This window comes from Ursus americanus, chromosome 26 (assembly GCF_024610735.1).
Source record: "Ursus americanus isolate L20-20 chromosome 26, mUrsAme1.1.p, whole genome shotgun sequence".
NCBI classification, from domain to species: Eukaryota; Metazoa; Chordata; class Mammalia; order Carnivora; family Ursidae; genus Ursus; species Ursus americanus.
The window spans coordinates 764945-781645 of NC_142152.1; the positions used below are offsets into that span (position 1 = coordinate 764945).

The following is a 16701-nucleotide window of genomic DNA, read 5'->3' on the forward strand; positions in this document are numbered from 1 at the left end:
AAATCCCAAAAAATGACTGATTATAGAAAATTAAAGAAAGAAAATAACAAGAGAAGACACTGAAATATGTGGGACCTAAGTAGGATTGCTCAACTCTGCAATAAAGTCCAAATTAAATTTGTGCAATACTTTCAAAATATTGTAAATGCTTTTTAAAAATCCATGTTAAACATTTGTTTACTTATTTAAATTTTCATCATCTCCACACCCAACGTGGGGCTTGAACTCACAACCCTGAGATCAAGAAGTGCATACTCTACCTACTGAGCCAGCCACGCACACCCTTAAACAAATTTTTTTTTTTTTAAAGATTTTATTTATTTATGTGACAGAGAGACAGCCAGCGAGAGAGGGAACACAGCAGGGGGAGTGGGAGAGGAAGAAGCAGGCTCACAGCGGAGGAGCCTGATGTGGGACTCGATCCAGGAACGCCAGGATCACGCCCTGAGCCGAAGGCAGACGCTTTAACGACTGCGCCACCCAGGCGCCCCTAAACAAATATTTTAAATGGCTGATTAATTCTGCAAATAAATCTGACTTACCAACGCAGGATACCAATCAGTCTTCTCAGATGTAGATGCCACAGTTACAACTTTTCCTAATAATTCATCATTGAGACGTCGCTTATCTTCATCTTCTTCCTCACTACTTTCTTCTTCCTTTTCATCTTCATTACTAAAAGTCAGAATAACTTCATCAGGATCTTCACATAAGCCATTGTTGAGACAGTCAGAGTGGTGTGAATTTAACATGTACAATTCAATTTCTAATGTGGATTACTCCAGAGTAGTAGTTTCTTCACTCTTATTGAAATTGAAGAGATAGATACTTCCCTAGTCCCAAAGCAGTCCTGAGCTATCCATGGTAACTCTGAGTCCATGTCACTAGATGAATGAGGATTTGGATTTAGCTCTTATGCCAACCACCAGCTGGGACAGAAAAGCCTAATTATGTCACCACGAAGTATTTACTGTGCCAGTTACATTTTTTTAAAAAAGGCTGTCCTTCTACTTTTTATGTATGCCAGATGCCAGATAATGTAACTCTAATTTCCTAACAGGTTATGAAAAGATCTCATTAAGAAACATGTGAAGGTTTAAGTTAACTTACCTAGAGAATAAAATAATCAGACAAACCCATAGTGAGGAAAAGTCTACAAAATTGGCCTGTACTCTTCAAAAATGTCAAGGTCATGAAAAGACCAAAAAAAAAAAAAAAAAAAAGCTGAAGAATTTTTCCAGATTAAAGGAGATTTAAGAACCATATAAACTAGGGATGCCGGGGTGGCTCAGTCGGTTAAGCATCTGCCTTTGGCTCAGGTCATGATCTCAGGGTCCTGGGATCAAGCCCCATGTCAGGCTCCCTGCTCAGCAAGGAGTCTGCTTTTCCCTCTCCCTCTGCCTCTCACCCCTGCTTATGCTCACTCACTCTTACTCTGCCTCTCTCTCTCAAATAAATAAATAAAATCTTAAAAAAAAAATAAAAAGAAGAACCATATAAACTAAATGTAATGCATGGTTTTGGATTAGATCCTGGATTCAGGGGATGCTTATAAAAGCTTTTATTGGCCAAGTGGCAAAATCTGAAATATGGATTATATATTATTAGACAATAGCATTCTACTAATGTTAAATTTTCTGAATTTGATAATCATACTTTGACTATGTTGGAGAATTTCCTTATTCTTGAAGTGTTTAAAGGTGGGTCTGATGCTTGCAATATTCTCTCAGATGGTCTGACCAAGTAAACTTATCATTAAATAAAAAATAATTACAATATTCACCTACAGAGTGAATGATAAAGCAAATGTGCCAACAAATTTTAATTTAGTGAATCTAGATGATGAGTATATGAAAGTTTACTGTAGCTTTTTTGTAAAGATTTATTTATTTTTAGACAGTGAAAGGGAGAGAGAGAGAGAGTGAACAAATGGGGGGAGGGGAAGAGGAGAGGAAGAGAATCTCAAGGAGACACCCTGCTGAGTGCAGAGCTCAATCTCATGGAGCTAATCTCACAACCCTGAGATCCTGACATGAGCTGAAACCAAGAGTCACTCAACTGACTGAGCTGCCCAGGAGCCCTGAAAGTTTATGTGTAATTTTTAAGTTTGAAATGTTTTTGATATAAAAAGACTAAAAAACACATATACTCACTTAAAATAGAAAAAAAATTATATCAATTAAGGAATTTGGCAAAGTAACTCAAGACAAAATTAGCCTTTTTAAAAAAGGTGTTGTGATAAATCTTGGACAAAATAATGAGAATAATTAAGAACAAGATCTGCTCAAGGTAAAATGTAAGGATATGAGATACTATGGGAAAGTTACCTGAACAATTTTAGCCATCCTAGAAAATCATTTGTTTAATGTAATAATTCTAACGTTACTGTACATAAAAACACTCACACAGGAAGAGAGGACCTCCTTCCTCTGTTTGTCTTTTTCGCAATTACTGGAGTTCCAAAATGCTCTGGATTTGTTAAGGGCAGCTGGTCAAGTGTCTAGGTAAGAAACAACAGACAAATTAAATCATATTTTGCCTTGATGTTAGAAGTTATAGAACCCAAAAAGCCCATCCATAGCACCCTACCTCACTCTCAGCAAAATGCCTCTCTCCTTTTAGGCAAAGTGAAGTACGTCTCAGTGTTCTCTCATCACCATCATCAAACACTACAGTAAGCAAGAGATATCGGAGAATTTATGCACACTAAATAAAAATTTCACTGCAGAGAATGCTATTATTGCTATTTATCTAAGGCTTAATATTTGTAAAAACCATTATTTGTTATTTATTTTTCAGAACCTTTAAAAATATACATTATACATTTTTCATTCTGTAGCTGCCAAACAGACATAGGTTAAATGGTTGCCCCCAACTGCTTAGGTGTCTCCATTCACTTGTTCAATTTCTATCACTACAGAACCACCTTCTTGAAACCATTAGCAACCCAGTCAAAGCACAGATTATTAAATTATCTTTAATCCTAGAAGAAATGAGCAAAAACCTGGTTTAAAAAAAAAGTATTATGGGTTTGCTCCCAACAGTTATCCATGAAGTATCTCTAACTTCCAGAAACTGTTTGCCTTGTGGTAATGCTCTTGGATTACTGGACTCTTCTTCTTATTTGCATGATAACTTAGTATAGTAGAAGTACTGGCTGCCAAATTCTAAAGTCATAAGATCCAACATTTTTCTTTTGCTAGAGGAGGATGTAAGAAGTTTGGAAATAGGGTGCCCAGGTGGTTCAGTGGGTTAAGCATCTGCCTTCAGCTCAGGTCATGATCCCAGGGTCCTGGGATAGAGCCCTACATCGGGCTCCCTCTCTCAAGTAAATAAATAAAACCTTTAAAAAAAAAAAGTTTAGAAATAAAAGTTGAAAGAAGGAAATATCAGAAAGATGGAAAGTTTTTTTTTAATTCAAAAAAGTCAGTCATAATCGCACAGAAGCTTCCTTAAAAGCTTTTACTACATTTTTAAAAAATCATACTACATGGAAACTATGTTTAAATATTTTAGGGAAATGAGGGTAAGGAATTTAACACTTTATCACTTTTATTCTCCATATAACTAGCTATATTATTTTTATAGGTTTAATTTTTCAGAAATGCACTCTTATTTTAACATCTAACATTTACAAAGTTTATTAAAAAGAAAATGCTCTCAGAAAACACCTGGACTGCCCAGCATTATGAAGAAATAAAATATAAAAGGATGGAATCCTCATCTCAGATACTTATAATGCAAACATCAATAAATGTTTGTATATCTTATGAAAATAACATACACAGAAGAAGGCATATATACACAAAAATAATTACTTTTAAGATTTAATCCTAATATAATTCTAGAGGTTTTTCCATTCTAACAGAATAAATTAGTGTTAATAAAGGAAAATTCTACATTACTTTGCTTTAATAATATTTAATCATAAACTTATTTTTTTCATGCTAAGAACTTATGTAAGAGCACTCAACTTCTTCAGTATTTATTTACCTCAGTCAGTTCTTCTCTTAGACTAAAGACATCTAGTTTAAATTCTCTTACATGCAGGAGACAATGCAGAGAAAATGAAAAGTTCCTGAAGCACATACTCAAAGAACCATAATGTTTCCACAAAAGGAGCTGTGTTATACACTGTCAACGATGCAGAAATTAATGACCACCTGCAGACACAATGACAGGATAAAACACAACATCCTCCAACAATCACATTACTAATCTACACCTGATTAACAGTGCTCTAAACACTTGTAACAAAACTATGATTCATATGGTGTCAAGTCTAATAAATAAACCACTATTCCTTTAAAAATTCAAGATCATAAAATTATTGTACCAAACTTAAAATAATTCATGTTAGTATTAATATCCCTAAATATATTAAAGAATAAAACCTTAAAAGTTCCAACTTTCCTTAATGCCTACGATGCGAAAGATGGTGACAATGGAAACACACATACATACTCATATGCACTCACGTTTAAGTGGAGGTACGAGGAAGAAAAATGAGACTATAAGACTAATCAATAATATCAAATTTATGCAACAGAATGTTTTCCACAGTGTTTCATCATTAATCAATGGCAGCCCCAAATCAAATGTTCTGATGAAAAATTTCCAAATTTTTTTAAAGATTTTATTTATTTGAGAGTGAGAGAGAGCAGGAGCAGAGGGAGAGGGAGAAGCAGACTCCTCACTGAGCAGGGAGCCCAACATGGGACTTGAGCCCAGGGTCCTGGGATCATGACCTGAGCCAAAGGCAGACGCTTAACCAACTGAGCCACCCAGGCGCCCCTCTGATGAAAAATTTCAATAATATCTTTCGTTCTTGCTTTTTTAAAATAACCACTTCGAAATAAATCAGATTTTGAAGGAACACATGCATTTCACTTCAACATACTTTATCATGGGTAGAAATAATGTAAGAACAAAAAGAACTTCTCTAAAGGGAACTGTGGTACCAATAACAATTCTACAGTTTTACGCAGGAACACTTACAGCTTTGAATGAACAAAGAGAAACAGTTTAAATTTATTTTTAACTCCTAAAACTATACAAAGGCATGTACTTAAGTACTCATCAAAGTTTGAAAAGCTACATAACCATTCAAGATTTTCTGAAAGACAGAAAAACCAAACAACGCGGTGAACCTATTAGTCATGGCATCCCTGATTATCAAAATCATGAGGAAGTTCCATCTATAAAAAGCTTCCTCTATAACTTTCATGTTAGAAGTATCCTCTAAAGAACACCAAATTTGTAGGCATTAAAGAGTGACTCTGGCATTTTGGTTAAGAGTGAAATAATTAACTGGCATAGATAGTAAATTTAGCTCTTTTTAGTTCAAGATGTATACTACAGTATGCCAAGAGGAAAAAGTCAGACTATAAGGACTTAGTAATTCTGTTAAATGTTTTATACTTGCCCAAACTGGCATCTGAATAGACTGCTGAGCACAGAAGAGTATAAAAGCGGTATCTCTGGGGGCACCTGGGTGGCCCAGTCAGTTAGGTGTCTGCCTTCAGCTCAGGTCATGATCTCGGGGTCCTGGGATTGTCCCAAGTCAGGCCTCCTGCTCAGCAGGGAATCTCCTTCTCCCTCTTCCTCTGCCCCTCCCTACCACTCATGCTAATTTTTTTTAAGGTGATAGCTCTATTACTATATTACATATAAATACTAAAACATAATTTGAGGAAAATGACAAAGCTAAGTCTCTCTCAATAATGTTGATCATACTAGACAAAACAATGCCTATGCAAACAAATATACAAAGCCTAACTCTAAACTGTTAAAATTAAAAGAAACAAAAGCAACAGGGATCTATCTACTAACTACGAAAGCTCTACCTGTGATCATAGCACTGTTAGATGCTGGAGGATAGTAAGATAACAATAGTAAATTAACTTTCTCTCCCCAAAGATATAATTAGCTATCACTTATTAAGCTTCTATCATGTACTAATGCTCACAACAGCCTCTGCAAGGTAGAAATCACTATTCTCCTTTCATAAAGAAATTGAGAATCACAAAGCTAGTTTTGTTAAGGGGGGTCAAAATGAGTAATAAATAGGTATGAAGCAGAGGCATAAAATGAACACAGGAGAGAAAGTCAAGAATTCTGACTTTACAAAAATAAAATATTATTCTTATATTGTGTATAGCAGTTACAATTAATAAAATATATATATATACATTTATATATTAAAATATTTCACATAATGGAATAAAAACTTTAAAATTATATACCTTAGGTATAACCAATAGTTCTGTTACAAAAACTCATCTGTGATACAGAAGTCCCTCTGCCAGCCAAGGTCAAAAACTTCAGAAATCAAGAAACTTAAGAAATTAGCACTCAAATGTATAATGAAATTGACAAAACATCATGGGAATGTTAATTCTTGTGGAAGACCATTTAAATAATAGGTTAAAGCGTATCACAAGAATGCACAGATTTCTTTTGGCTTAGTACTTTTTTTCTTAATGATTTTCTAGTCAGTGGAATAACCACCTGGTTTTGAAAACATCTGTGGTCGATTTTGGTTATAGAAAAACGTGTCCTAAGAGGTTTTAACTAAATTAAAAACCCTTATAACCTGCAGCACATTCTACAACAGTCCATTCACCAGCTTAATCTAAACCTCCTCTCCTCCATCAACTAGAACGTCCATGAGATCTGACCCAACTGCTGCGCAAAATAGTAATTATAAGGCATGAAAAAATCCTGAGTCTTAAAAACCATTTGTCACAAAAATATATAAATAAGCAAATAGATTTCGGGGTTTTTTTTTTAAAGATTTTATTTATTTTAGAGAGCGCGCGCACGCAAGAGCATGAAGGGGGAGGAAGGGAGAGAATCTCAAGCAGGCTCCATGCTGAGTGCAGAGCCTGATATGGAACTCGATCTCAGGACCCTGAGAGCATGACCTGAGCTGAAACCAAGAGTGAGATGCTTAACCGAGTGACCCACCCAGGCGCCCAATAATCAAATAGATTTTAGTGTAAAATTTGATAGATTATGTAATGTGTGTATATGCATTTTATATGTAAATTACTAAAATTAATAACAATTCTGTCCATTACATTTTCCTATTTTTCAAGTACAATATGTTATTTTTACATTCCAAAAAGGTGAAAGAATAGTTTTAGAATGTCTTATTGCCAGCTGCATTTACCAGGAGTTAATGGCAACATTCAAGTGAAGATACAAATTCCAATCCTAATTTTGATACCTTTTCAGTGACGAGACGGATAACAATATATTTCCATATATTACACACTCCTTACCTTCCATGCAAAGATAAGAACTGCCAAATGAATAAATTATGCTAGGAAGCATTATTTTATGATAGGAGGAAGGAACTATTTCTGAAGCTCAAAGAAACAAAAAAATCCATAAACTGGACCTACTTATTATTCAAGATCAGAGGGCAAGGTATTATTAGATTTGTAAAAATTAGGTTATATTAGATCTGTAATCTTTCAAAATTGGTTATTCAGCTATCACAGAAAAAAATACCTATATTATATAAGTTATTATCAGATTCATTAAATAATTTTTGATCACCGATGATCATAACTTTTATTTGATCCAAATCAGTAGTATGGTATCCTCTTTTCTTTCGTTTTTAATAATCAAATTTTGAGACCACTTGAAATAAAGAAATGATATGGAGATCATTAATACTTTCTGTAACTTTCTGATTCTACTTATAGAATACTTCACTAAGAATTAGAAATCAAGAAAAACTCAGAAAAAAAGGAATTAAACCCAACAGGTAATAGTCACTCAATTAAAGAAAAATATAGAACATGCATGACCTGTGAGAGAGGACACATTTTATTTTGCCATCTTTTAGGCTCATTATACTCTAATCATTCTTTATATGGGCTACATCCTTCAATACCTAAATATTCTTTATAGCAGAGTGCTATATTAAACATACTTAAGTCAATAGTGCTTTTTAACATCTTAAATTTTTTAGGTCACTTGCTGTCATTACACGGATACAAAAAACTTAAATATTTTGAATTTTTCTCCTGAATAAGTCTCTTGTGTCTCCAAGTATTCACTATTTTACTAAATGTATACTACCTGCATTAAGTTCACCCAATGTAATTATAAAAAGAAAGATTCTTGGGTTGCCATCCCCAGACCTAGTAAATTGAAGAGATTTGAAGTCCTCAAATCCTCATTTTTTTAAAACAAGCACCAAGTGATTCTTATGTACACTAACGCTTGATACACGAATTACATGCAATTAAGATTCGAAGCTTTTTCAGAACAAGAATTATACAATTTCTTCTGTAATTACCCATCACAGAAAATCACCATAGAGAATGCTCAGTAGCAAATAGCTTTTAGAAATGCTAAAATGCCATTCATATAGAGGATAAAGATCTGCTATTCTGGAGGGCAGAAGCCCAAAATGTGAAAACCTGAAAAGTATCGCTTCTGCAGAAGCGTAAGAATCATATCAGTAAAACTTCACAAGTACTGTCAATGCAACCTTGATATTAAGTACCAAATAGGATGCAATATTGGTATTTGAATATGCATCATATAATCTTGCATAATTTTGCATATATGAATGCCTATAATTTTTACCACTGGTTTAAAATAGCAAAATTGTATTAATTTGACCTCTAAGAGTTAACATTAAACTTAGTTTTTAAATCCCTAACAACTATCAACAGCCACAACCAAGCTTCCTAAAAATATGTAGTTCAGAATAACACCACTATTGTGAACCAACACCAATTTCTAGAAGGTCCAAGAAGAATAAAAATGGTTAGAAAACAGTTACATAGAACAATCTGGTATTACTAATAGAAGCCTCAGAGTTAAGACACAGGAAGTACAATTTTTAACCAAAGCATACTCTTCATAGCTTTGAGCATCACCTGAAGATGAATATTTTTACCTAAAGCAATAAACCAAGTAAACTAAAAGTAAACCTATAAGATCATTTCTTTTTCTTCTTTAAGGAAACCACACCATAATTACATCACTTAAACCAAGACATAAATGTAAAAACCAAACAGTATAGATGTTCAGTGTAAAACAAAAGATTGGATGTTATCCACAGGACTGTGTAGTGTGAATGTACTGAGAAAAGATTTGGAAATGTTAATCATTGCTATTCTCATCAACATAATGACAGCAACTACGTAACTACTACATTTAGGTTTTAGTTTACATGTACTGAGACACTTGTTGCTACTCAGGACAATAAAGTTTTTTAAAGCCAGTACAAGCTTATGCATGGAACGTTAGTATGCATTCACATCAGTAGCACATGTATCTTTACTGAAAAGTGTTACGGAGATCAAAAAATCAAAAATTAAGCTATGATCATCTAGACTTGAATCTACTCTGGTCAAAATTTTTTTAGCCTTTAAATTCTGTGGTAACATCTGTATTACCCTTATGTAAAACAGGCAGCAATATAATAAAAGATTGCAACTGCACAATCTTAATTGTAATTACAGGAAAAGTAAAAAAAGTCTGATTACTTACAATACTAACTTGTATCAACTTTCTAATGGAAGAAAATAACCATATAATTTAACTTTCTTGAAAAGAAATAATCTAGGTGGCTTAAAAAAGAAGTACATTCTTGGATGAAATAGCCACAAGTGACCAAAAAGGTAATTATTTTTGTTACCAGCAGGTGTCATTAAAATTTTAGCCAATTATATCAAGTAAATTGACAGTACAGTATACATATTTCCCTGCCAACACAATTCAGTGTATTTACAAAATAGAGGTATATGCAACCCCAAATTAAATCCTATGTATTAAATTAACTACTCACCCACAGTATACCAACTAGCATCTGTCAACTTGCTGATAATAGCCTCCTGAAAGGATCCATCAGATGTCCTTGTTTCAACAATAGCTCCAACCTAAAACCCAGTATCAAAATTTCATTACCAAATTTAAACAAACCAAATCACTCCCACCAACTATATGACCTGGGTTAAAAAGAAAAAATACCTATGATAATGCTACTTTACACTGACTTAGATCTTTATCATTTATAGTGCTCACATATTTATCATGCAATTTGAACCCCAAAATGCTCTGGCACAAGTAAGGTTATTATTACCCTTATTTTACACATTGAATATTATGGCTCAGATGAGACGATGAGAACCCAGTCTCTTAAGTCTTACTTCAGAGCTTTTGTACTACATCACACTGCCTTCAAGGAAACTGTGGAATCTAAGAACCAGAAAACCATAAGATAGCAAAAGTAGCTTCAATTTTCTTTCATAGAAATATTGAATATTGGATTCAGCATTCATATTTAAGGGACCTTTTAGATAAAGGTTCACCTGGAGAGAGAGGGATGGACCAGTTGACCTTCTTTCAGCTTCCAGACCTTTGTATATCAGATATTAACTGAAGTGGTACTCTGACATAACAAAGATTCATTACATAAACAAATGGCCAGAAACGGATGGAAAACACAATATAGGTACCCACTAAATTGAATTATGAAGTCAACATACTTTACTTGGTAAGTTAGAACAACAACAGATTCAAATTTATGATAGTAATATACTACTTAGCAGGTTAAATATCTCTGACAACAATGTAAAAAAAAAAAAAATGAGGTATTCAATCCAAGAGTTGAAAACAAAAAGTGTCTGAAAACTCATGTTTATATATACTAAATTACCTCTGTAAGATGATTTATCTTTCTAAACTAAGGATACAGCCAGTGTAATATAATTTATACTAACTCGGTAACACTTCATTTGTATTTTTGTTTTCTGATTAACATTCTTATAAATTTTAAAACTATCTACAAACGTAAAATGCAATAATTTACCATATGTATTTGTGATTTATCATTACAGATTTTAAACTGCAGAACATACGTACTCTTAAAGGACCCTTTACTTGGTCATCTTGCACCAACTGTGTAGTATTATCCTGTTTCAGGAGTACCTGGAAAATATTTTTTGCACAATAATTTGCACATTACTTTTAAAACAACATGTTTATGAAGTCTTTAATCTATGTGTTCTTAGCATCCTGTGCTTACTTCTGTTTTAATACTTATTACATTGTCTTATATTTATGTTTATTGTCTCTCTTTTTAACTGTGAACTCCTTGAGGGCTAGAATCCTCCTTCATCATTATATCCCCAGCAGTTAGCAAATGTCAAGGCATATTACAGCCACTTCATAAATGTTTGCTGAATTAATGAACTATACAAGATTTATAATTTGTAGTGATTATTGTAAAAGTTTAAAACTGCCTTGTTTTTTATCAACAAGTTATAAAAGGTTCTGTCACAAAGTATATAAAAAAGTATCAAATTTTTATTGCCCACATATAAGGTAAACAAATTAAAACCAGAACACTGTTGGTCCTTTATAAAGTAAACCTAAATATTCAGGATATGGAGTTCAGTTACAAATAAGTACTCCTTTTTGCTACAAATCCTCTCAAATATACAGTGTAATCATTCACACAGAACAAGTACCCAAATATGAAAATTGAAATTCTATATAATTTATAAGACCTCCCCAATCACTGTACTGATTTTAAATAAATATATCAAGAGCCACAATATTAACAAGAAGTTTAAGTTCTCAAAGAAATCCAGGTAAATATTTAATAATCAAATCCCATATAGCTGATATGGTAAAAAGGGCAAATGAAACAAAGAAATAAATGTCAAATGATATTGTAACAATACCTGAAGAAAAATTTCATCAGCAGATCAAAATTTAAATAGAAATCTTATAATTATCACAGACAAATCTATTTATCTACCACACAAATCATACTCTTCTAGTTCAGTGATTCTCAAACTTCAACATGCAGCAGAAACGCTTGAAGGGCTTGTTAAATTATAATCACTGGACCCTACTCACAGAGTCTCTGACTCAGTAGGTCTGCGGTCTGGGCCTGAAAATTTGCACTTCCAATAAGTTCCCAGATAAGGCTGATGCTGTGGTCCAGGGCCACACTTTGAGAAAAACTACTCCAAGTCATTTACTCATTCAACATATTTGGAGTGCCTACTATGTATCGAGTACCACTCTAGGTGCTGGGGATAGAACAATTCTAACATTTCCTCCTTTTATGGTGCTTAATTCTTGGAGGAAAAGATCAGATATGGAAGTGAAAAGCAAACTGCAAAACTGAAAGTCCAACATGATCCAATAACAACAACAACAACAATACTGTTATGGCAGGCACTGCACAGTATCAGACAGACCATATCAAATCTCTCTGGTGTAGTATCAAAGAGGACATTCATGAACTTTATTATATAGCTCTGTAATGTTACAGATGTTTATAACAAACATGGATTACACTTATAATTTAAGATTATTAAAAACATTTACATAGGAAAACTACCAGACAGAAACACAAAAAACTTAATAGTAGTTTCTAAGAGGTAAGCTATGGGTATTATGCCTTTGGTACTTTTCTGTATTTCTACATATTGTACAGGAATAATGTGGTGGCTTTTTTTCTGGTCATAAAAGCATCTTAAAAATAAAATCATTTTTTAACACTGTCTTGAAGAAGACAATTTCCACTATATTATTTTTCCTAATCACTTGAAATCATCTCCACCTAATTTGTGAAAGGGAAGAAAACAGATCACAGCCTAAGTAAGCATGGCACAACAGCAGAAAGCCATATAAAAGGAAGTCTCATAAATGCGGTATTTTCAGAGAAGCACTTTGGAATAACTTCTCATTCTAAGTTATTTCTTAACTCTTAATGTGCTTTTCCTACAGTTTTGTATATAACAGTGCTTTCACGTAATAACAATTCAGTAAGTCAAGTAATGATTCAATAAAATGTTGATTTGCAGTGTCCCTCTCCCCAATTCTTTTCAATCCAGGTTGCATTAAAAAAAAAAAAAAATTACCTTAACTTTTACCAGCCTTTTCACAGTCTTAATTTTTGCCTCACAGAAGGCACCTCGGTACTTGGCACTGACATCAGTTCCCACTGTCAGATAGGCAGGCTCATCCGCCGCCTGATGAAAGAACATAAAATGTGAATGTCACTACTATTCTCCCTATTCCAACCTCAAGCCTCATTAAAAGGTTCTATAGTTAAAGTAGTAAGAACATTAATATTGTTTACTAATGTCATTAATAATTTGGAAAATACCCCTAAAGCAAGCAATTACATTCCTTTACTACATAAACTATATCTTGACAACAGAAAACATTTTAAGTTTTAACTGAGAAGTATCAGTAAGGACATAGGATAATGTTTTTTCCTCCAGACACAAAACGTTTCAACAATTCAATAATTTGTTTAAAAGTGAACACATTAAAAAAATAAAAAAGAAAGAAAGAAAGAAAGGAAGAAAGAAACAAAAAGCAGGGGCGCCTGGATAGCTCAGTCGGTAGAGCATGAGACTCTTGATTTCTGGGTGGTGAGTTCAAGCCCCATGGTGGGCCTAGAGCCTACTTTAATAAATACAATAATAATAAAATACAAAAACAAAAAACAAAACAAAAAAACAAAAACCCTCCAAAACCAGAAAAGGTATATTCATGGTAGGTGTCTCATAACACTTTAAGTTATTTAATTATGGCCTGAAAATTTTGTTTTCAAATTAGAAGAAATATTGCTATTAAGATTAATGCTAACAATATGTAGTTAAATGTTTATTAATGTAACTACAGTAAAGCAATATCTTTTTTGGATACAGTATAACTGCAATAGACAAAAAATGAAGCCAATCCTTTCGATAAGGAGACCATTATTTGGGGGAAACACTGCCTAAAAGCTACATTTAGGAAAAAATCTAAGTCTAAATTCAGCTGATGAATGCAGATATGAACTAATGGCTCAAAACTTGGTGCTGTACCTAGTTTATCACACTAATCTTCCTGGTATATTAAAAAAATAAGCTTTACTTTAAAAAGTCTACTTTTAGCAAATAGCCATGATCAGAATGATACACTGAAAGATGTGGGAAATTTCATTCTATCATTCATTTTAATCTCGATAGGAACAGAATGCTTGTTATTCTAAGTCTGTCATTTTACCTATTTCTTTTCAAAAGTTAAATGTATTCATAGAGGCTCGATTTAACATTGCTAAGTGCAAAGGTAACAGTGTACACTTCAGAAATAACACTTTTAAGTAGAAAATGGTTTTTCCTTTTCCAGTAAGTTTTCCCAAGTAACATTAAAGAAGTTAATGTGTCATTTCTAGGAGATAGGAAGAGAAAGTTTGGGGAAATGCTATATTTCAGATTTTAATACACTGAAACAGTATATGAGTGAGGAATCAAATACATTTTAAAGTTAGTGCATTTACAAATAATGCAAATTGAAAAGGAACACTTTGGCAAATAAATATCTGACCTCAAGTATTCAATGCCACTGCACTACACAATGCTATAACTTCCTCTCCCTTTAAATATCACATACGCTGTGTGCACTATTAGCTATCTTAAGAAGAATATGTTTTTTTAGGTTGTATGTATGTTTTAAAATATTTACTACAATGCCTGAACTGAAACAAAACATTAGTTTCAGTTCACCTTCGAGTATTTTAGCTACAGAATTTTTCGAAGAAATGATCTCTCCCTTACACAATGCACATATCCCTTCCTTAGAAAATCATACTGGCACTGAGGAAGAAAAAACATTTCAAAAAATCCCCCAAAGAACCAAAACAGGACAAAAGCTTTACTTCTGCAAAGGTTGCTGCCAACACAGGAAGTGTTTAAAAATACTAGCCCAATGGACAACAATGGAAAGGCTGCAGCAGCCTTTCCAAAGTGCTAACTGCTTCAGAGAGGGGCCGGACTGACTGCATTAGACACAATGATCATTTCTCACCCTTTCAACACGTCCTCATTTTCAGAAAGCGCTGCTTAGCAGAGGAATCAATTTTGAGTAGGAAAAAAAAATGACATTCCACAGCACCAGCCTCACGACAAGCAGTGTCCAGGGCACGAGGCTCAGAGCAGCGCTGACTCCACTTACCTTCATTTTTACTGGTGATCTGTGGGGTTCCAGCTCAACGAGCTATCTTCTCCTTCGCTAAAACCATGGGGAGGGGAAAGACAGGCACAGAATCAGTCAACAGAGGGGAGCGACCCAAGGAAAGAAAGTAAACAAACGCCAGCGGGGAGGGGCAGAACCCTCACCAGCGAAGGGATAAGATCCCCCGGAGGGCAGCCAGGACGCAGGAGCTGAGGAAGCAGCGAGAACCCCTCGGGCGCCAAAGGGCAGCCTTTTTCTCCCCGGAGTTCGCCAGCGGCCCACCGCGCCCCCGCCTCGCTCGTCACTTTGACCCGAAATGCTCAACTCGGAGCCCCAGGACCGAGGGCTCCGGAAAAGGGCAGGGCGCAGTTTGGGCTCCCCCAGGTCCCCCCCGAGGCGGGGTCGCCGAGCTTTCGCTCAGCCGCCCCCCAGATACCCCGACTTCGGCCCGCGCCCCGCCTCCACCGCTCGGCCCCCTCGGCCCGCCCCGGGCCCGCGGTGGCGGCAGCGGAGTGTCACGGCGCCATTGCTCTCCTTCCTCCGCTCTGCACCATGTCAGAAAGGAGAAGCGCTTCTTCACCGATGGGGCAGGGGCCGCGGCCTTCAGCCCGGAGCCGCGAGAGTGAGGGGAGACCCGCGCGAGGGAGGGGGCTGAGGGGGGGCGGAGAGGAGGAGGGGAGGTGGCCGGGAGAGGGTGTGGGAGGGGAGGGGAGCCGCACAGCGGCAGCCGCCGCCTCCTCCCCGCGCCCGCCTCAACTTTTTGTACAGCCCAGAGAGGTACCTGCCCCCGGCCCCTCGGTCCTGCCACGGACTCCACAGGGGAGGACGCGCCGCGGAGTTAGGGACCGGCTCCCCCAAGCAGCCCGCTCCTCACCGCGCGGAAGCAAACTTAGCGGCGCGGCCAGCCCCACAGCCATTTTCCCGGGGAAGCTGCCGAGGAGGCGGCTGCGGCGGCGGTTCCTGCAGTTGCTGCCGCTGCTCCACGACTTGTCCCTTAGCCTGCGCTCGCCGCACCGCCTGCCCAGCACCCCCTCCCCACCCCCGAAGCTTCCAACTGCACCGGGACCCCGGGCAGCAGCATGAGCTGCTACTGCCGCTTCGTCCACTCAGTATCCCCCACTCCACTTCTCCCCACCTACCAACTGCGGGTGAAGTGCGCGCTGTCAGCTCCCGAGTCCTCCGCCCCACTGACCCCCGTGGGCCCCCGTCCGGGCAGCACCACTCCCGGCCGCGGCGGCAGTTCCTGCGCCCGGTTCCCCACTCGCCCGATTTACTGCCACAATCCACCAAATAACAAGCTGTTGAGCAGACTCGCTTCTACACGAACTCCTATTGGCTGCTCATGACGCCGAAGAGCTTCGGATTGGAGCTCGCTACCTGCCGTCCTCATTGGATGTAGCTATGAAACTTCACGGATTGGTGCGAAAAACAGCAGGTAGGACATCTTCTACTTATGATTGGCTGTCTCCGAAGGCTAACGTTACTGGAGAATCGGGTATTGAGTAAGCAGGTCCTGAAAAATGATTGGTCGAAGAGACTCCGGATGTGCTTGACTGAGCACTGATTGGTAAATTGAGGGGTCAGGAAGAGCAGTTCGGCACGAGGATTGGCGGCGAAGTGTCCCATGGAAACCGAACCCGGAGCTGCGGCCAGGATTTGCACGGGGGCGGGGCAGGGTCTTTCCAAAGCGCCTGCGCTAAACCGGCT

The 16701-nt window shown here is 36.8% G+C and overlaps 1 protein-coding gene across 3 annotated transcripts in view; it reads right to left on the reverse strand.

Annotated features, from left to right (window-relative positions):
* The window catches only part of ARID4A (AT-rich interaction domain 4A), a 63003-nt gene extending 46713 nt beyond the window's left edge, over positions 1-16290 (reverse strand). For 2 of the 3 annotated variants that reach the window (XM_045810348.2, XM_045810346.2), the window contains exons 1-8: positions 16134-16290; positions 14995-15051; positions 12909-13019; positions 10894-10959; positions 9818-9908; positions 2590-2669; positions 2406-2500; positions 543-675 (exon numbers count right to left, since the gene is read on the reverse strand). In XM_045810348.2, coding sequence (XP_045666304.2) covers positions 543-675; positions 2406-2500; positions 2590-2669; positions 9818-9908; positions 10894-10959; positions 12909-13019; positions 14995-15000 — 582 coding nt within the window. In that variant the 5' untranslated portion in view covers positions 15001-15051; positions 16134-16290. Of the gene's footprint in view, positions 1-542; positions 676-2405; positions 2501-2589; positions 2670-9817; positions 9909-10893; positions 10960-12908; positions 13020-14994; positions 15052-15158; positions 15389-16133 lie in introns of those variants that run through there. The other variant, XM_045810347.2, reaches the window with a different exon arrangement.
* Between the last annotated feature and the right edge of the window lie 411 nt (positions 16291-16701).